General features: G+C 42.2%; 1 protein-coding gene across 2 annotated transcripts in view; it reads left to right on the plus strand.

Moving 5' to 3' along the window:
- The first annotated feature begins 3,672 nt into the window (after window positions 1-3,672).
- Window positions 3,673-23,169, plus strand: part of MAML3 (mastermind like transcriptional coactivator 3) — a 246,148-nt gene continuing 226,651 nt past the window's right edge. For both annotated transcript variants that reach the window (XM_039696148.1, XM_039696149.1), the window contains exon 1: window positions 3,673-5,265. In XM_039696148.1, coding sequence (XP_039552082.1) covers window positions 4,816-5,265 — 450 coding nt within the window. In that variant the 5' untranslated portion in view covers window positions 3,673-4,815. The remainder of the gene's footprint in view (window positions 5,266-23,169) is intronic.

Raw genomic sequence — 23,169 nt, forward strand, 5'->3', positions numbered from 1 at the left:
CCCCAACTGTCATGAGAATTTTTGCCATGCTGTAGTTGGATTTCACAGATACATTCTTTCATGGAGGTTGTGGGGTTTTTAGTTTTCAGTGGGTGGACCCTCAATATTATACAGCTTTGCATTAACTATTCTCCAAATGGCTTTTTTTTTCTTTTTTTTTTTTCCATGATGATGAATTATGCAATATGCACTTCAGTAGCTTGTGGTAGTGATGGAAGCACATTTGATTTGCTGTTAGGTAGCACTGTGTCCAAGAGAACCTTCACCAGAAATCCCCATGAAACCCTTTTCAATATGTAAGAAAGCTGGTCCTTGCAGACCGAAGAAGTTTAGAGCTACTCAGTGAACACATTGTATGCTTGCCTCTAGGTTTGCCTTGCAGCAGATGCCTACTTCACCATGTCATCCACTGATTTAGACATAAACCATTTAATTATAGTAGGAGTTTTCAGAAAGGCTTCTGCCCAGGTGGGCAGAAAGGTTAATCTCTTGCCCAGGATGGTTTGAAACTTGCTGTCACAATGATTGGAGTTTCCAACCTGACTGGCAGTGCCAGGAACTAAAGTGTGGGACTTCCATTTGTCCTCACAGTGGTATTTTTCATGTTGCCCATTGACTGAATTACCGTCTAGCTCAGCTGACCAACTGTAGTTGCTCTGCAAAGGCATATTTTATGTATTTTTATGGAGCCCCTCCCACTAATATGACTGTCTAGATTATCTGTAAGGCTGTGCTTGTTCTGAAACCACTATTGATTAAATGCTGAGATGAATTTTTTTTTAGAAGCTGTCATTGGAACATGCTTAGACTGCACTTGCTGTCAGCTTAACAGTCATGTTTCTGTGTCTTCCTCTAAATTCCTCTCCCAGCTGGGCTCTTTCATATCTTAGCATTAAAATAGTTCCTTCCTAATTAGACAGATCTCTGTCATGATAATCATCTTGAGAACGTATGCTGTATTTTCATACTGCGTATCTTTTCACAGATCAGGCCTGTTTTATAATTTTTCAAAATCATAACTCACTGAATAGATCTCTCACCAAGCAATCATCTCCTGTAGCTGGTAATTAGTGTCCTGTCAGCTGGTATCGGTAGGCATTATTGTTCATCTGCTGCCATCAGCAAGTTCATCTTAGATAATTTTGATAGATTTGATACTTTTCAAATTCCAGTTGTGAAGATGGTATTCCAAAGCTGATGTGCAAGCAGGGAAAAAAAGGTTATAGTGCAAGTAAACACATTTGTGCATGCAAAGTGAATTTCTACAGAAGAGGTGTTTGTAAGTCCATGGTCATAAAAGTAAGAGCACACAGTCATGAGTGAGTCTGTGATTGTATCTGACTACAGAACAGAGTTTTGTGGTCAAGGCTGTGAAGAATATCTGCTTTAATGATAATAATCAGTAGTTAGAACAAAATTGAGATCTCTCTATTTCTTGTATTGCTCAGGCTATACTACAAGGAATTTGTTTCCTGGTATTATTTTTTCAGACTCAGAGGCTTAGCAGAAGTGTTGTCCTTCTCAAAAATTGGATTTAAATAGTTCACTAAATAGCTCGTTTTACTTTAGCTTTTTAGAAGCTGGTAATTGTTTATGTAAGTGTCCTTAAAATAAATGATGCAAAAATGAACTGCGATATCTCTATTAAGCTATTTTACAATTGCCACTCAATACTTGGCCTTAAAAGAAAAACCTTCCATCAGAAGAAAATTTTTAGTTAGCTCTTAGGTGGTGGATGACAGCTGTAAAATAACAGAGGTCAACTGCCATTTTTTAATGAAATGAAAATTCTGATTCTACTGATTGTCTTTAGATCTAGGAGGGACTGCCTTATCTTATAAGTGCCTTATCTTAATCATATATAATTGTTCTGTAGAATAATACAAGAATCACCAGTGTGCTGTTAAAATGATTGGAAAATAAATATATATTTCCTCAGCTTTGCTTTAACCTCAGGTAATAAAAAAAATATTTTAGTCAGACTCAAATGGGTTTTGAATGTACTCAGATGGAGGGTTTTTTTTGGGAGTTTTGTGTTTTGTTTCTTTCTTCCTTTATTTGGTTGGTTGGAATTTTATTTCCACAAAACTGGTGATTTTTTTGCAAAACTTCTAACACTAAACACTGGTTACTCCAAAACTTCTTTTATGCAAATCATCACCCTTGGGCTCTGCAGCCTGGCAGAACCAAGGTATGTAGCTGAGAGATAAAAAATTCCTACATTTTTAACAGGCTGAAATTAAATTCTATAGCAATGCAACTTACACTTAAAAATTACCATGTTGACAACTGCCAGAGTAATACAGTGGAGGTTAAGATGTGTTTTTGTCACTTCATAGAGATTGAAAATGCTGTTAATTGCATTTGTAGGAAAAGAAGACAACTTCTGTAAAATGCACCGAAAAAGCAATCTGTAAGAAGACCACTGCTTTACATGTATTTCTGACCCTGTGGGTGTAATAAATTCTTTTTTTTTTTTTGGACTCGAGTGCTACCCAGCACTCTGTGGAGCCAGGCTGCAGCACACGAGCTGCGGGCTGCAGGGGGCACTGCTGAGGAATCCAAAAAGTACTCGCTCTAAGTTAAAAGTACTTCACAGCCCTCTCCCTCCTTGGCCTGATTAAATTTTCTGCTACCTACTACTACTACTTTATTATTGTTGTTATTATTATTATTATTATTATTCCTGGAATTGCTTCCCCCCTTCTTTTTTCCTCCTCTTTCTATTCTTACATTGAATTTTAACTATTCAGTTCAATAGTTACTAGAGAATTTACAACACATCCGCTGTCTCCAAATTAGGAGAGGCAGAAATCTCTGTAATTGACTCGGGATTGCAGTTTCCCCGCGTTCTCACGCTGCTTCTGAGCAGAGCTGTAATTTCCCAGTGCCGGTTCTGTGATAACGTAGTCATCAATGATCATGAAAAACTTCAAGTAAATTCACTGTGGTTCTCAAACTGATACTACAGAAAAGTTTTGTTTTCTGGGGGGAAGATGTGTTTGTTAATCCCAACGTAGGGAAGGTACTAAATGCTATTTTTATTTGTCCACTATTATGTTCCATCTCAACATAGTCAATAATTGTGGCAATAGGCATGAAATCAACCCCAAATTTCATGCTGCTGAGGACTTAAAAGACAAAGACTGCTCTTTGTCACAGTGTCTTAGTATCCTATGCTAATCTGCAGTGGCAAAAATGAAGATGGTTTAAATCAGATTACATTACTAATGTACGAGTTCCCAATTTTTGTTATATCAGGTGCTTGTTGGAGAACATGGGTGTCTCTCTGACATAATTCTGTTCTATACAGATGTATTAAAAAAATTGGAAGTGCATTTCTCACAGGGCTAGATAGAAAATAACACAATTGTGGGCGCAATAGCTTTGTCTGCAGAATGGTTTAAAACTAGATTCCCGGGATGTTATTCTTGATCCATTAATCACCCGCGCTCTATATGGAGGCAGCCGCCGTTCCCTCGGACAAATGTTACTGCCCGGCGTATTATGTTTCCTCTGTTGTCTAAAATAGAAAGTTCAGCCCCGTGCCGGGGAGGCGCGGGGCTCGGCGCCGCGCTCCCATTCATTATGCAACAGTTGACACGGAAGGCAAGGGCGGCACACGCTCGCCGGGCCCCCGCCTGCGAGCCGCGGCCGCCGCAGCCCCTCGCCGCCGGGGCGGGGAGGCCGCGGGGCCGGCAGGTGTCGGGCCCCGCTCGCCCCACGCCGCGGGGAAGCAGCGCCATGTCCGCTCCCGCTGGGCGACGTCCGTGCCGGGTTTTGCACCTTGTCCCCGGGTCTGCCTCACGGCCCCGAGCAGCCGCCGCTGCCGCCGCCGCCGCCGCCGCCGCTGCGGTGTTTACTGAGCGCTCCTGTCCTGATATCACTCCGCTGGCATGGAGGAGGAGGAGGTGGAGGAGGAGAGCATTTGATCATTGTGATGGTGGCAGGAGGAGCAGCAGCCAGCACGACAGAGCAAAGCGCTAGGCTGTATCAGCTCAGCGTTTGGCAGAGACTTCAGAGCGCTACTTTTTTTTTTTTTTTTTTTTTTTCCCTTTTTCCTTTTTGCCTCTCCAGCTCGGTCCGGATTGTTTATGTGTTTACTTCCCCCAGCCCGAGGATTTGAAATGCAACTGAGCAGCCAAAGTACTTTACGAACACGGTGCGGCATAAACACCAAAACTTTTTTCTAGAAGGAAAATACAATAAGCAAGCGGCTTTGCCTGTCTTTTGATGCCGTGGAGTGAGAGTGAGTGTGCCGTGTGTACCCAGCGTGTGCCTGTGCTCGGATGTGTGTGCGTGTGAGCGGGCGTGTGTGTGTGTGCATGTGGAGGGGCGCGTGTTTCTCCTCATCCATGGGGAGAGAAGGCTTTTGGCAAAATCTCCGGAAATCTCGTGGAATCTGTTTTGAAATAATGGATTATAAAAAAGAAAGAGGTGGAAAGGAACTGGTCTGATATCTCCTGGAGTTTGCTAATCCGAACTGCTGCTGCTTAGTTTGTTGTGCCTTTTTTGTGTGTGTGTGTGTGTGTGTGTGTGTTGGTTATGTTGCTGCCGATAACCTTTTAGCACCTTCTCTATTTCCCTCCCCCCTTCCCTCTCTCTTTTTAATGTTTTGGAGCTTCTCGAGAGGGATTGGCTGGGGGAAAAGAGAAACATTTGCTTGGGATCGCTGTTTCCCTGATACATGATGGTGCCCCTTCACCCCTCCCTGCCCGGTTCTCTAAAAAGTATCCCATCAGGACCCCAGAGGAGACTGTATGTGTGAAGTGTAGGATAAAAAGTTCTTCCAAAACAGTGTGCACGGGGACGAGGATGGGGGATTTTGCAGCCCCCGCTGCCGCCGCGAATGGCAGCAGTATTTGCATCAACAATAACCTGAAGAGCAGCCTCGGCGGGGCCGGTATCGGGGTTACCAGCACTCCCCACGGCCCTCCTGCCGCCGCTCCCGGTAACAATAACGCCGGCAGCGGCGGCATTCCCAAGCACAGCACGGTGGTGGAGCGGCTGAGGCAGCGCATCGAGGGCTGCCGGCGGCACCATGTCAACTGCGAGAGCAGGTACCAGCAAGCCCAGGCGGAGCAGCTGGAGCTGGAGCGCAGGGACACGGTGAGCCTCTACCAGCGGACCCTGGAGCAGAGGGCCAAGAAGACGGGCACCGTCGGCGGCAGCAGCAGCAGCAGCAGCAAGCAACAGCACCAGAGCAAACAGCAGCAAGATGCTGAGCCCGCCACGGCGGAGCAGAGGAACCACACGCTGATCATGGTAAGGGGATGCGGGCCGGGGGCGCAGGGGTCACCGTGCGCTGCTCGCCGCGATGAGCTGGAGGTCGGCCCCGTAGTTTGTCAAGGGGGAACGGGGCTCGACTCAACTTTGGCAGGGTCTCTGGCGGGACGCTTCGCAACTTCTCACGGGCTGCGGTGGAGGGAGCGGACAATTTTTTTCTTTCCCCCCCGTCCCCTTCGGAATGGTAGAACTGCTCTGAGGGAAGGAGCGGTGCCGGGCGTGCGCCGCGGCTGCCGAGAGCCGGGGGAGGGTTTTGTGTGCGTGCGTGTTTCGCCGTGCGGGGAGCCTTTAAATCCCGCCGCGGAGGAAGGTGGAAGGCGGCTCCGCAGCCTGGGCTGGCGGGTGGAGGAAAAGTTGGGCAGGCTTCTCGCTTGGGCTGCCCCGGCGTGCAGCAGCCCGGCTCCACGCGAGCTGAATCGCTTCCCAAAGTTTTCTTGGGATTTAAGGAGCTTAGCGAGAAGCGGAGGGGGGGGGAAGGGGGCGGGGGCTGAGCCGGTAGAAGCGTAGCGGCGAGTAGGAAGCGGAGTTTCCCACTCCCAGGCTGCACCGATGAATAATAAGAGCTGCGGGGGGAGCCGGGCCCTGCGCTCCGGCAGAGCCGTATTTAGAGCCGGTCGCGGTTCTGCGGGGGTGCTGGCGCTGTCCGTGCCGGCCGGCAGGGGCGGCGCGGGGGACACGCGTGTGTGTCCCGGCGTGTCCCCGGGCAGCCGGGTCCCCACCGCACGCACAATGGGCGGCGGGAGGAGGGGAGGTGCGACGGCGGCGTGCGGCTCGCCAGCCTCGCACGTCCCTCCCTGTCGCCGCCCTGCGCTGCGCGGGGAGGCGTGTCCGGGCGGCAGGGTCAGCTGCTGCCGGCCGCCGGGGGAGGGCTCCGTGACAAAGGGAGGGAGGAGGGAGCCGTGTGTGTCCCCGGGGCCGCGCCGAGCCTGCCCGATGCCGGGCATCTCTTGCCCGGAGGCGGGCAGCACCCTGCCCTGCCCAGCCCCGCTTCCTCTCGGTGGGCCGGCTGGAGGCGGGGATCGCTTCGCCAGCGGCAAACAAAAGCTGAGCGCCGAGCGCTGTCCCCGCCTCCCGGCCGGCCGCTCCGGGAGATGCGCTCCCGAGGCCGGGAGGCGGGGATGCGGGGGGAGCGGTGCCGGGCAGGAGCCGCACAAAGCGGCGGGGCTGGCGGCGTGTCTGCGTGTGCGCTTGGCAAACAGGAAGTGCGGCGACCTCACTGACATCTTGTTGCTTTCCCGGTGTTACCAGCGAGGCATAACCGTGTTTCCTTTCCTTCTGGCGCCTTTCCTCAGGACCGAGGAGGCTTTTGAATACGCGGCGCCCCATAGCACTTTGGGGTACCCCTACTCCTGGGGCAGCAGCGGAGTCACTCCCCAAACACAGGGACTACCTTTTCGTCAGCCCGGCTGTCCTCAAATCCCTTTTCACACCTCACGCCTTTTCCCCAAGATCCAGGAGAGGGGCTGGAGGCTTGGGGACATTCTTAGAATGACTTCTCGTCAGGGCAGCCGGTGCGGTGCGCCGTGTCCCCATCCCGCTCCAGAGCACTTTGGGCACTCTTGGGCCTAGGCTGGCGCTGGGTTGTCCTTTCCCCTTATTCCCAAGCAGCGATGCTGAAGCTTTAAAGCCAGGATTTTCAGATAAGCAGGTCTTCCCCTGAAGATGTGGGACAGAAAGCCAAAAGCTATAATGTGCAAGTTGTAGAAAGGAAAAAATAGAAGGAGGAAGTGCAGTTTCAGATCTCACTGTTGCTAGATTCTTTCTGCCTGGGACATTTGAGGAGCTAAGAGTTGCCTAATTAAGAGGTAATTTGCTATAAAATTAGTTGTAACTCAATTCCTGTGCTATGATCGTCATGTTATTTAAATATACTCAATGTGCCCTATGCTTTTGATCTTAAAAACATAAATTCTACTGCTTTATCACAAAAAATACCCATTTCCATTTTAAAAAAGAAAATAAACAAATGTTGCCAAAAAATCTTGACACATCATCTGCTTTGTTTCACTTGTAAAATGTTAATTATGATTTTTGACTAACATCTAAGAACATTGGGGAGCATCCATGGGAACATGAAAGCAGTACTTAAAACCCAATAAATTACTCCTTTAAAAACAGTTGAAAAGTATTTTCTCTGAGACATCTTTTTGCAGTAAAACCAAATGCAAACTCCCAAACTTCTTAATTTCTAGCAATCGTAACAGTCTGTTAAGTTTAACTGTTTACGTGCATCGCAATTTTTATTTAACAAAATAATTCAACTTTTTTTTTTTTTTTTCATGAGGAAAAAGTTAACTACATTTAGGGGTTGTCTTCCTTTCTTTATTCTCTGGTAAACTCCAGTGGAAAGTTTTATAGTGGAACAGTCTGCTGAGAATCTGCTACTGCTTTACTCTTCTTTTTACACAAAAATCATTATTAGATTTTTCACTCATGTTATTAAACTGCATGGTTTGGAAAATAAGCTGTTTGGATTAAATGACAACAAACACAATGAGGACAGCAAGAAATGCCTTTTCTAATTTTTTTTTTAAACAAAGAAAATTAAAGGACAATATAATCTCTCTGTGTGTGTGTGTGTGTGTGTATGTGTCCTTCAAACTCAGAGATGCTGAGAAGGGAGGGGAGATGTGCTTAATCCAGGCAGCAAGTCACCCACCAAACCCTCCAAGAAGCTGGTCCTGACACATGCTGAGTGTCTTCCATCCAGCTGGGTAAAAAACCCAAAACCATCTTTAGAAGACAATTATTTGAAGACATGCCCTCTGGTTTTCTTCACTGGATGGAGTACAAGCAGTGCAGTTTGTGCAGTGATTCTTGTTACCACCCCCACAATCTGCACTCTCCCTCCCAGAGTTCATGGCAGGCACTGTGCAGTTTCTGCTGGTTAGGATTCTGTGTCAGCTGTCAAGAGGTTATCAATGGAAGCCTTTTGTCAAATGCAGTGTGGGAGCATAGGCTTGGCTGTATTTCATGAGTTGCTGATCTACCCTGAATTTGCATCTTGTTGTAGAGAAAGTTTTCACTTGCTGAGTTTTGAAATACCTGGATTTATAACTACTTCAGCCTCTTCTGTTGAGGAGAACAGTGGGTTACAGAACTAGTTTGCTCATACACAGGCATAGACTGGGGTGTGCACAGAAACTAAAATAGTTTGTAAATGTCTTTGTGGACCTTTCCCCCTTCCCTAGTTCAACCTGGCAAAAACTAAAGTTGTTTTCTGTGATTTGAATTATTAAAATGTTGTACCAGTCTGGCTTTTAGAGGAAGTATTGGGAAAATTTGCAATTCATCCAAAACTCTGCTGTTCATCTTTGGATGGGTTCCAGGAAATATCAACACATTGTATCAGTTATTTGGTTCTTTGTGAGCTAATCTGCTTTCTTGTTTCCTTATTTCAGTGCAAGAGTCTTCTTGGCTCTGCATCCATGTTATGTGTGAGGTTCAGAGGTTGTAGGTGTGTGTATACAAATACATTATATATAGAATAAATAATGAATTTAGTAAATAATAGCCAAATACATAATAATAACTGCAAATTATATCACCTCTTTTTCTTGTCCCTGTGACTGTTGTTCTTACCACACATTCTTTGTCCAGGGATGTATGTTACCACACTGGTCTTCTAGGACACATTTATTTGCATCTGAGCTCTCTTGTAAACTATAAAGGAGCTGAAGCTACTTTTTTCCTATTTTAAGGCTCTTTAAGCCTTTTTTTTTAATTTAGCATTGTTGTGGGTTTGATAGCCACTGTCTGACTCTCCGTTTCTAACTCTAAACCTAGTACTTAGGAAATTGTCTTTTAAACACCTAAACTTAAAATATTATTTAGATCAGAGAAACTAGTGACAGAAGTCAAACAACCTATCAGATCATCTTTTCCGTTCCCCTGCTGAAGTATACTATGCCAATTCAGAATTAGTTAAAGTCAGAGAAAACATGGCTGGAAACATACAGTATTTTCCAGTCCTGTTCTTTACCCATTCTGGGCTAAGGCACTGCCTTCCAGAAATTAATGATCACATTGCACTTCTACCTGAGGGGAGGAAAATGGGCAGGCCACTCCTTTCTGCTTTCTCTGTGTAGGGACAGAATGACATGTCCAGAATCATAGAAATCTGGTTATGTGTCTTCCTTTTTGGTAGATATTCCACGCAGAATAGTAGATCCTTCCTTCCTCCACCTCTCTTATTTTTGTTGAAAAAGGTATCCAGAGTGAAAAGTGGAAAATCTTCATTTGTCTTAGTGATTCATGGGTAATGCCAGTACTGGAACTGAGTGCCACAGAATGTTGTGAGGAGTTTGTTAAAGCTTACATCTCCTGTATTTAATATGTGCTTGTGCATGTGTTCACAAACCTGAGCACATTTCATGTGTTCTTTCTTGTGTAGTATTGCTGTTCAACTTACGTTACAGGTGCTTAGGGGTTCATCACTCACACTATAGGAAAAGTTTATTTCTCTGGCATTGCAAAGATGGAAAAAGAAGATAATTTTAGATTTTATTTTACACAAGAGGTCAAATACTTGTAGCCCTTACTCATGCCTGATGACTAAGTAGGATTAAGCATCTCTTCAGTTAATAAGCTATGTCTGATCTTGCTCACACAGGGGTAAAGTCAGTAGTAAATACACAACAGGGATGATACCAGAATTAAATCCCAGGCCAGCAATGCTCCTTCTCTTTCATGTGCATCATAGAAGGAGTCATTGTGTAACCCTTTTTATTTTCCTTTTCCTATAAGGGTGGATCTCTGTGTCTTTCTTACTCCACAGGCCTCTCCCATTTGTTTTCTCCTTTTCATACCAACTCGCTTGATGCACCTGTGTGATTACTGTCCTTTAGGACAAGAAGTTTTTGTGCTGACCTCCTTTTGCAGCTAGTCAGCACAATAGGTTTCAGTTTAGCAAACTGAAAGGAATGAAGAGACTCTTGACTTCAAGCACTGCTAGCCTCTGATGACCTTTAATGCTCTGGTGGAAAGTATGTCCCTTTCAAAGACAGTAGCTTGGGTTATCACAAGCCGGAGCTGGAGCAGGGCAAGTTGTATTTTGACATAGGGTATCCAGTAGAAATCTCAGCTTCGAGTTGACCAGACAGAATGTGTTGAAAGTCCTGCAGTGACTTTCTAGGCATTGTTAAGTTCAGGAAGAGCAGCTTTGTCTGGAACACATCAAAAACTTGCTCTGCTAACGCAGCGCCAAAAATATGAACGCGATTGTGTTAGGACAATTGGTTGCATTTAGATTAACCTCAATTTACAGTAACTTGACCTAAAGTTTAAGGCTTCACAAATGGCCTCAGCTGGTGTAACCTGAGCTGTCACCGCTGAGGAAGTCTCCTCTTTCCTGCTCTTGTCGGGGGCTGTGCTTGCTGCCTTTGCAAGGGCGGCTCTTGCTTGTGCAGCCCCGGGTTCACCGGGCAGGTAGCAAGGGCAGACACCCTTCTTCCTTTTCCTCTGCATTCCTTTTTAGCTGGGTCAGATCCATCATTTGTTTGACTGTCCCTCCCGCGGTAGCACAGCCTTACAACATCTTAATCCTCTCGTGAAATTCAACCCTTATCCCAGGATAAACATCTGGGACCTCTTAGTTCAAACATGCTTACCTGGTAGCATACATCGAACCTCAGCTAAGTTACACCTGGTGTCAGTACACAATTCTGTTCCTGGGCACAGCCACTGAAACAGGGGCAGCTGTAGGCAGCAAAGGAGTCAGGGTTCATCTTTATTTAAACACTTGCATGTATAAGACATTAGGTTGCATATTACTCCACTATGTATAATTCATGTGAGAGATGTGCTTGAATTAGCAGAGTTTCAAGAACAGGCCTGACAGCCAGTAGCTGCTGACTGGAATCCTTCAAGTATGCTGTTTTGTGAATTGAAATGTGAGGTACAATCTCTGACTGGAGTTCTGAACCTGTGATCAGTTTTGCAGCCTGGGATCTCACAGGCTGTTCAGATAAGCAGCTTGCTTGTACATTCAGTGGGAATTTTGGAGCCTTAACAATTTGAAATATATATTTGTCTAGTAAGTCTATGCTGGTGAATCACAACATCATGTAACTTTGATTGCTCTTTTGCTTCCCTCTTACTTAGTTTAGTTTCCCAATGTTTGTAGCTCAAAAGTCCTACAAACTGCTCCTGTTTCCTTTCTGAATACTTGAAACTCAGTTTCATAGGGCTTAAGAGAAAATGTCTTTTTAAACTTGGAATAGTTAATAAGATTGCAGCTGCTGAAATTCTGTGTTTACAGGAAGAGCTGCCTTCTTTCAAAACTTCCCTCTTTCATACTGATTTTGTTTGCCTCTACACACCATTAAAATCGGTGAGGAGATAAGAATAATTCAGTGTTCAGTTGATCTGAGAGAAGTGTGTCCACCCATAGGAACTTGGCATTTTCTAGAAGTTTGTGAAAGTGCTGAAGCTAATGCTGCAGCGCTGTTGGTAGCACAGATGATCTGTTGCTGTTTGCTTGCTGTCAGTTCTTCACAACCACAGCACACAGGGAGTAGGAAAGAGGTTTGTATTCATGACTTGCAGGATAACTAAGGGAATAAACGGAAAAATCAACAGGTCAAGGATTTGTTTTTCTGGGTGGTTTTTTTTTTTACTTTCTTTAAGGTTTTCATATAGGGCTCTACTTGTAGTGTCCTACAAGTTCTCATCACCTGAAGCTTGGTGGAGTTGTACATTCACTGATGGAAGGTGGGGCTGTGCCTCTTTCCCTCTCCTGTCTTCACTTTCCTGTCTCCTCCCTACATTACTTTTACTGTGTGCCACACAGTAACACTTCAGGTTTAATGGAACAAATCAACTTCATTTTCCTCTGCTCTTCAGATTCAGAGGAACAATTGCTCAGTGATGCAGTGAAGGTGTAGTTTTTCTGCATTACCTTTATGATGTTTGTGAAAATCTTGGGCCAATTCAGAAGGTCCTTGGATATTGTGTACCTTGGAAAAGAGCAGAGAATTGGTTTTTAACCTTACTCTGAGCCTGGGCAGCATGACAACCAAGAAGCCAATACGCCTATGTATGTGTGTTTGTACCTGTACTTACACACTGATTTTTAACTGTACTCCAAGGCAAAGTGAAAAGATTTATGATCAGTTTCAATGGTGAAAGGGGATGTAATAGTCACACAAGTTTAAGAATCACTGATACATACCCATTTTCTATATTTGCATCCTCTTTCTCTTTACTTTAGCTCATATCTAATCTTCTGTGATGTTTTGGCACTTCTGCATTGTGTTTCATCTAAAGGAGGAAGGGAGGTGGCTATGGCAAATGAGATTGTAGAAGAGTTCTGGAAAGTATAGAAGTTTTTTAATCATTAATTCCTCACATTAAGAAGGGTAGATCAGCACTTTGCCAAAAAAGAAGTTGTTGTGTTCCCTACCACTTCTGTTTATGCAGAATATTGTATTTCAGACTCTCTAGCATCTGCAGGAATGACCTTAAATCTGACTGCCTTACCTCACACTAGTTGCCTTTGGACTGCTAAATGGATTGTTCCATTTCAGTTGTGATCTGTGCTGCTGTTCCTTTTTGTTTCCAGAGCTGGTGACTGTTCTTCTGATTTCTCTGGATTGCATTCCAGTGCATAACTGAGGCAGCAGAGGGAAAACTGCTATTGACAGTAAATTGCCAATTTCTAACAATGTTTTCAGCAAGCAGTGTTGCTATTCATTAGACATGTTTTTAGTTGCCATCAAAGCAGGTAATGTAGCTTTGAAGGCGTTAGTGGACTCATGCAGAAGTCTGTAAATTTCTGTAACTAAACGGGGGTCACATTGTTTGAAATTGGCTGAAGTGTTCTGGTCAGTAATCCATGGCTGAATATGAAGCAGTGGTTTAAAATAATCTGTAGGTCCTTCTATTATTGCATGTTTCTGGGCTGAGCTTGCAGTCTTTACCTTTCAGTAAAAGTGGAGATATGATGCTGAGGTGGCAGTGCTGTCTCTTTGTTTTTCCCCCCTAGTTTATGCCAGGTAGTTTGTACACTGAAAGCTTTAAAGGCTGGACTGCTGCAATTTTTAAAATTTACCTGAGAGAATTTGACTTTACATTTTTTTTTCACCCCATAGGATTTTCCTGGAGCTTATTTTTTAACCAATTTTAATATGTATTCTACATCATGTAAAACAAAACAAAAAAAGTTCCACTTATTTTCTCTCCTCCATTTCATTTACAACAAAACAAAACCACTTGATGGTCACAGTAAGGTTTACTGTCCTTTTCAGTAACACATTTGCTGTAGAAAATGTCAGCAGTGGGTAGGGGGAATGAAAAATTGTGAATGTAGAACAGAAAAAATGAAATTAATTTTGACTGTTTTTGAAAATTTCACGTATCATTGTGATAATGTGCCCATTTACTTACAGCCAGATAGGGGTTCTGGAAAGTTCTGGTATGGACTGTATTCTTTTCCACTTAATGGTGTCTTCACATAGTACTGCCTTGGGGTTAACTAGATGAAACAGTCGAAACAAATGAATATTTTGCTGCCATGAAACAGGGTGGTCTCAGGGCTGCAGTCCTACACCTATACTGTCTGCCTGTGGTAGCAATGAAGGAGGAAAATTAGCTGTCTAGGAGGAAAACAGTGAGGGGTTTTTTAGGAGTAAGTTGAAGGTACACCGTGCCCTACCAGGGAAGATAGACTAGAGGAAAGGGGAGGCAGAAGGTCCCATGTAGTTTGCTTTAAACTTCAGTAATAAAGTTGATCAACAATTCAAAATATCTCCTGTAATTCTGCATGCAGTGTCCTTTATAGGTCTGCAAAATCAGCAGCTTTACTCCCAGGGTTCATGCATGGAGATTTAGCTATGCATTTCCATGGACCAACTGGTTCTAGATATTAGGAAAAGCTTCTTTGCTGAAAGGGTGTTCAGGCATTGGATCATGCTGCCCAGGGGAGTGTTGGAGTTGACATCCCTTGAGATACTCAAGAAATGTAGATGTGGCCCTGAAGGACCTGGTTTAGTGATGGGCTTGGCTGTGCTGGCTTAATTGTTGGACTCCATGGTCTTAAGGGTCCTTCCAGCCCTCCAGCTGAAAGCCTGGTGGTTGTGGTGCATGGCTTGAGTTAATTTAGGAGTGAAATGCTTGTGCAGTTTATGGACCATCAGGCAGAACATTATTGGGAGTGCCTTCAGGAATACTGCTAGAGTTACCCTTAAGGGCGAGGTGATGGCCCAAAGTATAAAGGATGAGGAAGAGAGTATCCCTTCAATTCAATCTAGTCCAAAGAGGATATCAGCTGCCCACAGCACAGATTTGTATCAGGTAGCTGATAACTGTCCTTCCTGTGAGGAAAGAAAAAGGAGGGAGGGCTTGGTTAATTTTTTTTTAATATAGAAATAATTTTTTTATATTGAAATATATTCTGTTTCAAATTTTTTTTGCTAATTTCCTTCTGAAAATTGATAAACTTGGTCTCTTGCTAAAAGAAAAGAAGGAGAAACATAGTTTTGCTTGATCTTTGCAGTATGGTGATTGCATTTTGGCTACTCAGTGTGTTGTGGTCATTTTAATTCCATGTAGAATTAAACAATTAAACTATTGTTCCATGTAGAACAATAACTAGGTTAAGTAATTATGAAAAGCCCACATAAAAATTGTCACCATTGTGATGTCTTGACTTGCTTATGGAACTTGAGGTAACATTGAAGCAAGGGGCTGTATCCAAGACAGACACTCACATGTAGTTTTATTTTCCTTCTATCTGAATCCAAATCTGGGCAATATGATAAGTTAGTGATTAAAAAGTTCAGTGGTTTGGGTTTTTTGGGGGGATTTTTTTGTTTGTTTTTTTACCTGCCTTCTCAGATGTTTTATTTCAGAATTAGCTCATTTGCTAATGAATCCAAGCTGTTAGCACATAAGACTATTATCAGTATTGGTATTTCTAGTGCAGTGTTCCCAATGTTAAGTTTCACTAGCAGTTACTAGTGGAGAAGACATTGTTTCTGATTTGAAAATCTTTTACCTCCCAAATCTGTGACTTATCTCTTGTGGGTAGCGAATGCATAGTGAAGATATGTCATAAAGTCAAGTAAAGGATTTATGGGAGCAGGTTTGGACTAGCTAGCTTGTCCCTAAATGTAATGGCAGGAGAAAATTGTTCTGCTTGTCTCAAACAACAGTAGAATATGTAACAAATTTTGACCAAAGTACTTCACCTCATGGTTTTTTTTCTACTTTTACAATATGACTTTTTTTTTTTGAGAGGACTTTCAAAGCTCTTCATCTATAAACTTAAACATTTATAAACTTAGAAAGATAACCAATAACTGAGGCCAGTAAGTGAAAAAAAATGACTGAGCCATATATATCAGGTTCTGTGAGAAATGTAGCACAAACAGACTCATAAAATTTCAGAATTTTCAGAGATGCTTTTTGTTTACAAATACACAGTTCTCACATGATTCAAGATTTTGTATTTAAACTGAGGATGAAATGTCTTTCCTATTGTGAAGGGAAGGAACAAAATGCCTACAGTTATATAAAACTTCTATTAAAGTGATATTTTTTAAATTAGGCATCCATATTTTTTCAATTTTATAATACACTTTTTTTTTGCAAGGGTTAATTTTATAGGATATATTTCTTGCCTTTTAACCTTGGTTTGATTAGTTGGGGGTTTTGTGAGGTGGCGGGTTTTTTTCTATTCTTTGATGGTTTTTGGTTGGCTGATTTTGTGGTTTGGAAGGAGAAGCAAGAAGGTGCTGCTTCAGAAATGCAGACACCTGAGGAAGTAGTTGGGAGGACAGGAAAGAAGTGTGGGATGGGTGGATGGATGGATGTGGGATGGATGTGGGGTAGACAGCGTGGAGCTAAGCAGACATCAGCTGTAATGGAAGGACAGAAATATATAAGAGGTTGTTGGATTTGTTGAACCAGTCTGAAGAGCAGAACTTTGCCCCTGCCCATGTACTTGGGCTTCACAAAGCCAGTGAGAGCACAGGGAATTGTAAGGAGCCCAGCATTTGCCACCTGGAGTAGCCAGTTTGGTGTTGGGACACTCGACAGGGCCATACTCATGGTCAGTTGCAAATAGCAGCTGAATCAGTTGCTCTGGTTTTCTTGCTTTTCCAGGCCTTATGTCCATCAGAACATTGCAGTGTGTTATGCTAGGTGATTTTCTGCACTGCTCTTAACTGGGTGGTGACCTTTCTTTTGTTCAGATTTCAGGAATTCTAAACACTTTCCAGTGACATGGCTGATGAATGTGTATGGCAATCAGCAAATGTAAGCCTCTGGACGGCAGACTTGCTCTTCTCAGTTACCTGATGCTTATTCCCTGGAAGGCACCAGCAGTCCATGTGAAAACCATTGCCTGGGGACCTTCTTACACATTAGTAGTGGACACGTGTGTATTTGGAATCCTTTATGTCCAAATCCTGTTTGCACATTTCTAAACTTGGTTTAGTAAGCGGTGTGGGGTTTTTTTGCCTCCTGATGGATTAGCTCTGTTTTTCTAAAACAAGCTGCATTTCAATGCACTTCCACCCCACTCCCCCCGGCCCATGCATATGTCCCCTGCTATAAATATATAATAGAAATCAGATTTTAGAAGTGATTGCTGTGGCAGGTAGAAGGCAATGTGTGTTCTCAAACCAGTGCAACAAGTGAAAAGAATTTTAGGTGGTTTAGGCACAGTGTTTTAGTGGCTGACTGTGATCCTGTTTTCTGATAGATAGAGAGAACTGCCCAGCAGTGTGCTGCAGGCACACTCAACAGCTATGAGAGATTTCCTTTCCCTTGAGTAGTACTATCTCATATTTTGGGTAGGGAAGGAATAAGCTGCTGTTCCTGAGGTAAAAATGCAGCACCAAACAGCCAGGAATTTTGGAAGATTTACAGTTTAATAAGCCACAGTTATAGTCTTGTCCTCTTGTTCTACAAGCAACCCTCTCTGTGCCTTGGTGTGTGAAGTTGGTGCTTCAGATATTTGGGGTGATTTGCATATCCTTAAACAGGTGAGCTTGAAAATCAGTGCTGGCTTTCATCAGACCTATATGGGCCATTACTGTCTTAGGGCAAAAGAATTGGGTTTTTCCACAAGAATCAAGAACTCTTCACAGTGTTTTGTAACATGATTTGTATGATCCAAAAGTCTGCCTTTTGCAGACGTTGTTTGGGCAGTTGACAGAACAAAGTTTTATATGCCATATTTCATGTTTCAGTCATAATACTGAGAGGTCAGCATTCCTCAATTAGTAATCATTCATAATATTGACATTTCAGTAAGGGTCCTTGTGTTGCAGAGTTGCCTCCTTTGGTCTGGAGGGTGGCAGAAGGACATATGGAACTGACTATGGATTTTTCAGCACAGTAAAGTCCAAGAAGTATCTGAGCTCAGTTTGGATAATTTGGCTTTGGCCTCAAGGGAAAGACAAAGAATGATATGGACATATTGTTGGGAGGGCAGAGGGAAATCCAACCAGTTTCACACCTAGTATGTAGGCTGTAGCATGAGAGAGACCCTTTCTTTTTCCCAGGGACTGTAGAACTGAATAGAAGGTCTCATATTGTTTTGGTAATATTAAGTAATAGTATTCTTATTTTCCTCTCTCATTATTGACAGCTGTGGTTTTGTGTTGCTTCTGTTGCTTTCATTGTTCTGTTAAGTATCAATATGAGTCAATCTCTTCTTCTTTGTTATGTTGTTAAGAGATTGTTTGTATAATGAGATATAAAAGGTGTCCTATAACTTCAGTTTAGTTCATCTTTGAGACACAGAACATGTAAGAAAAGAGACAAATTGAAAGATGTCACCAAATGTCTGTGGTGACAGAAGTGAAATCTTACTGGTAATATTTAGAACAAATTTGGGGCTATATCTTGCGAAGTTACTGCTGACATTACCAGTATACTGCATACTACAGTTATGCAGTATCTTTATCCAATACATGCATAAAGAACTATCCTAATTCCTTTAAGAAACTGACTTTTGGCAAACTGTAGGAAAAAAAAATACTGCAGAAATCTCCAACTTATTGCTTACATTTGAGCCATTTATATGGATGATTTTATGAATAACTTTTTTTGTGTCACATATCAGCACTTCCTGGTCTTGTTTTCCAATATTCCCTTTATGTAAGTTTTATTTCTAAACCTGTAGAATTTAGAAAACCAGAGCTGTCATTTCTCACAGTTAAGAAAAACAATTTGTGTATATGAAATTTCTGGAAGTCCTCTGCATCTCTGCCAGGAAGAAACCTCCCTCCCTGAAAGCTAAGAATCCACAAACTGTAAGCTGTTAAAAACTAATACAGACCTTAAGAGCCATGTGTCAAGTGCAAGATCTTTGCAAGTTTAGGAGATATTAGATTCAAATGATTGTTGAAGTGTGTTGGCTGGGCTCATGACTGAAAGGAAGAAGATAAAAACCAGATTTTTTTTCTCTTTTTTTCCTTTTTTTTCTTTCCCCCTTTTTTATCCTTGTTTCTTTCTTATTGTTTCTTGTTTCTATTTTTCTTTCTCCTTCCCTCCTTTTTTACTCCCTCCTTTCTTCCTTCCCTCCTTTCTTTCCCCTCCTTCCCCCCCCCCTTTCTTCCCCCATTTTTCCTTTTCCCTTTCATTTTTCTTTCTGTGGTAGGGGCTCGTGTCAGTCCTTCAAGGGGAAGAGACAAAAATCTTCTGAATTTTTACCGTTTGGGTGTTATTTTGTATAACTGATGTAAAAACACATCAGTTCCTCAGCACAGTAAACCTGTACTGCATTTCATACGGGTGTGGATATTTAAGTGCAGTCACTGTATGATGGGTTTTGTTCAGCATAGGTGGTGGCCACTGATGGTTTGTTTATATATGAAAAGATACTTTCACAAGTTCTCTGTCATGATAAGTATGTTCTGTTGCTCTATCACTCTGTAGCAGAGGATGTTGCATTAGTTTAAGTGTCAGGGCAGAGCCACACAAGAAAGCCTTTGCAGTTCAGTGGCCTCATGCAGAAATTGCTCATAAGACAGTGTAATTAATACAGAGAGAAGCTTACAGTGAGTAAGGGATTTATTTATGGTAAATGTGTGTTTTCACAACTGGGACCATACTTTTCATTTCCATTTGTAAGGCGGAGGTTTGAAGAATTGAAGGGTTCTGACACTTCAAGAAAATTATGTGATTGGAAAAAGGCCTAATTTCCTCCAAAATCATTTTTCTGCAAAGGTCTTTCATCCTGGCACAGTTAAGTTACTTTAATTCCACCAAGAGAAGTGTGTATGAGTAAAAGCTCACAACAAGACTCTGTTTCTGCAATAGTTTTACTGACTGCTTCAATTCAGTACCCCCCTATCACTGCATACAGATTTATCTCAGTAATGGCTCAGTCACATAAAGGAGATGAAGTTTCAGAACTAGATCATATTTAAAATTTGTTTAGTGGTGACTTTATTCTTTCTGGCTGAAGCTTCTGTCAGGTGTAGACCACTGCTTTTAAGAAAACTGAATCATAATCTGCTCATCTCATTGAGCTGGATGTGTGGGAATGGAGAAGTGGCAATAGCTTTCCCAGTGGTGGTATGTGAAACTATTTTCATTTAGTATGATGTCAGAAATATATTCTGGCCTATACAGTAACAAAGGCTGCAGGTTTTCCTCAGCACAAACAAAAAAACGCATGCATCTTTAATTTTAGTAGTAAATAGCCAGTGGCTTGGAAGGGCTAATTCCATACAGCTAGAAGACCCTGATGGGCAAAAATAAAATTCATTTTCATTTCAGTGCCTGTTCTCAAGGTGATGCTAGCTCTGTATTTTTGAAGTAGTTACACCTGTGTGTGTTAGTCCAGGAAATGAGGAAGCACTGGGAAAAGGGCATTAATCTGCCCCCTTATACCACCAGCAGCACAAGGTAAAAAGGAATAAGGCCATACTGCTGACTTGTTCCCTGGTGTCCTGTTGGATCCATCCAAGCGCCTCTGTTTGCTGCTCAAGCTAGAGAAAAGTATTGCAGAGAGGCAGAATCTCCTGGTCCCTGATCAGGATGTGCTGAGCTCCAGGCTGATCCCTTCACTTGTGTGATTTCAGGGTTGTGGTTTGGTTTGTTTTGTTTTGGTTTGGTTTGGTTTTTTTTGGTTTTTTTTTTGTTTTGTTTTTGTGGGTTTTTTTTTTGGTGGGTTTTTTTTTTGTTTTTGTTTTTGTTTTTTAAGGATAAACAAGAGCATCAAAAGATGATTTGTTCCATATTTAATATTAAAAGCGCTTACTAGTTTAATACATTCATATGAGCAAGTACATTAGGTACTTTAAAGAATGAAACAAAACAATTATAAGTGCTGAAATAAAGTCTACTCTTAAAATACAAGTTAAGGGAAGCATATAAATTAAATCTCTCACAAAATGTATGGTATTATAAGTTGGACAGTATGCAGAGCCCATTCCCACAATTTAAAAACAAAACCCTTGGCATTACTCCTGTGTGCAGGGGGAAACCCTTGGTAATAAGCTTTGAGCTCACGCTATCCTGGACATAAAAATAGCCAGCTGTCCAGGCTGTGCTGGGCTGCAAGGAGGCTTAGGAGGCAGGAAATGGACACTCTTGTTCATTGTGTGATGTGCTGGTCAGCAGTGGCCAAAGTACTGTGTCCCTCTGGGACTAAATCCCAGTTGTTAGATGAATGGTTTTGAGGTAGGGGACAAATACTTTAAAAAAGATACTGTAACAAATGTGTGTCCCTTTCATATTCCACCTCTCATATTCTGATTTTTATTTTATTTTTTTCAATTGCTATTTTTCTGCAGTGGTTTCTTCCAATGCACATTGTCCAGTCACTCTCACTCACTTTGTGCAGTGGGAAAAAGATTTGACAAGAGCTTTAAAACAAACATAGTATTTCTGCCTCAGTTTTTCTTATTTTTGGCATGATGTGTGAGGAACACTCACGGATTCACTGTAGCATTTTTATATGGATGTATTCCTGACTACCCTGGTTGTTCAGCTTCTGCCCCAGAAAGGTGACAGAGGCAGCAAGGGAAGAATTCACCAAGACAGAAGAAAGAACCCCAAGGTGGATTATCCTGGTAAAAGTAGCAGTTCTTGGTGTCTTTCTCAGGAACTGCTGCCATGCTTAGTAAAACGGGTTAGTCTGGTGAAAGGAAAAATCTGCTGCCTTTTTTTTGTCTGCAAACAGAATTGATGCTGCTTTTTGCAAGCTGAAGGAGGATACAGGGAACTTAAAATTAAGCTGTATGTGTTGATCACTACAGAGCAGTCTGAAGGGTTTCTTTCAAATTTCCCACAGCATGATTTCTGTCACAGTGAAAAACCACTGATAGCAGTGTCCCACCCCTCACATGCACTTCATCTGGATTTTCATGTAACTCACCTACTTCAGTGGCATTAGAATAGTAAGACAAGAAATTTTGAAACAAGATATAGATATTTAGAATATCATATCCTAAGGCTCCTTCACCTCAGGACCATGAAGAACTCTTCTTCTCCCAGGTTTTGAGGTGGTTATAGAGGCATAGAATGGGTTGGAAGGGATCTTAAAGATCATTTATTTCCAGCCCCCTTGCCACTGACAGGGAAACTTTCCACCAGACCAAGCTGCTCAAAGCCCCATCCGACCTTATGCTATTGTCCTCTGGTTACTTGCAGTCTGTGCTCCAAAAAGATAATTCAAAATTAACCAGGTTAAACTGACGGATGAGGGTGATAATTTTTTTCATACCTCAGCTGCAGTTATTCTTTTGTGAGTCGTTTGTCATAGGTGTTTATTTCCATTTCTCTGCTGAGGCCCTTGTTTGGAGTGTGTTTTGCTTTCTTTTTTTTTAATTGATACACACACACACACTCTCCCTACCTGAAACACTGAATTTTTCCTAGTCCTTAATTCAGATTTATGAGCCCTATTAGTAAAGTTAAAATTAATTTTCAAAACACAAATCAGATGTGAAAATAGGATAGCTTATGCCTAAACTTCCTGTCACCTGTTAAAATAATCCAACCGTTAAAAAAAAAAGCAACTGACCACTATATTTACACTGAAATTTTGAAGGAAATTGAACCAGCAAAGGTAGACATTTAGGAAGTATTCTGGAACAAGGGGGCCTTAAAATTCTGATCAAGGCAATGGAAGCCTTCTGTGCTGATACTGACATGGGGTCTTCATCAGTTTGCTAGATTCACTTAGTTTGCTTAAGGCTGAAAGCTGAGTGTGAAGACAGCTGGAGATTTCTGCTTCCCATAAGGTGAAAGCCAAGGTATCTACTAATCTTTAAGTATTTGTAAATATAGCAAAAACCCAATTTGGTAAACTTATTCTCACATAACAGGTGCACTGAAGGTATTTTAAAAAAATTAATTAGAAAACAGTATTTTGCTGTGTTAATGCAGAGTGGTTTGTGTGTTTGTGCAAAGGACATACGGAGTTGTCAAGTAACACATTTTAGTAGTTACCAATCGGTAGGAATTGACCCTTCCTTAGGAAAATCAGTACAAATCCAACCATGCTCCCAAACTGATTTATTCATATCAGGATTTCCTGCTTGATAATTTAAATCCTGTTTAAATTCAGCAGTTTAAATCATTTTGATTTACATCAACCATTCTGCCTTCAAATGAAGTGGGAATGTGCTGGGCCTGAGCCTCTCTGCCATTTAGCACTACACTTATTCCATCTTTCAGTTTTGAGTTGCTTACATGGTTTGACTGCTACCTATCTGCACTTCCTTTGCTGTGCTCATCAGTTCAAACATGTTCCTTTATGTCTGTGGTTTTTTTCACTTATGTCAGAATAAGGAAGGGGTTGAGTAGTTTAACAGTGTAATTGAGATGATAATGCAGCACAAATGTATAATTTCTACAGATGTTTGTCATCAGTAAATATTTTGTATCATAATGAAACCTGTTTATATACAGTTAATTTCT

Source organism: Passer montanus, unplaced genomic scaffold (genome assembly GCF_014805655.1).
Source record: "Passer montanus isolate IOZ18808 unplaced genomic scaffold, ASM1480565v1 scaffold95, whole genome shotgun sequence".
NCBI classification, from domain to species: domain Eukaryota; kingdom Metazoa; phylum Chordata; class Aves; order Passeriformes; family Passeridae; genus Passer; species Passer montanus.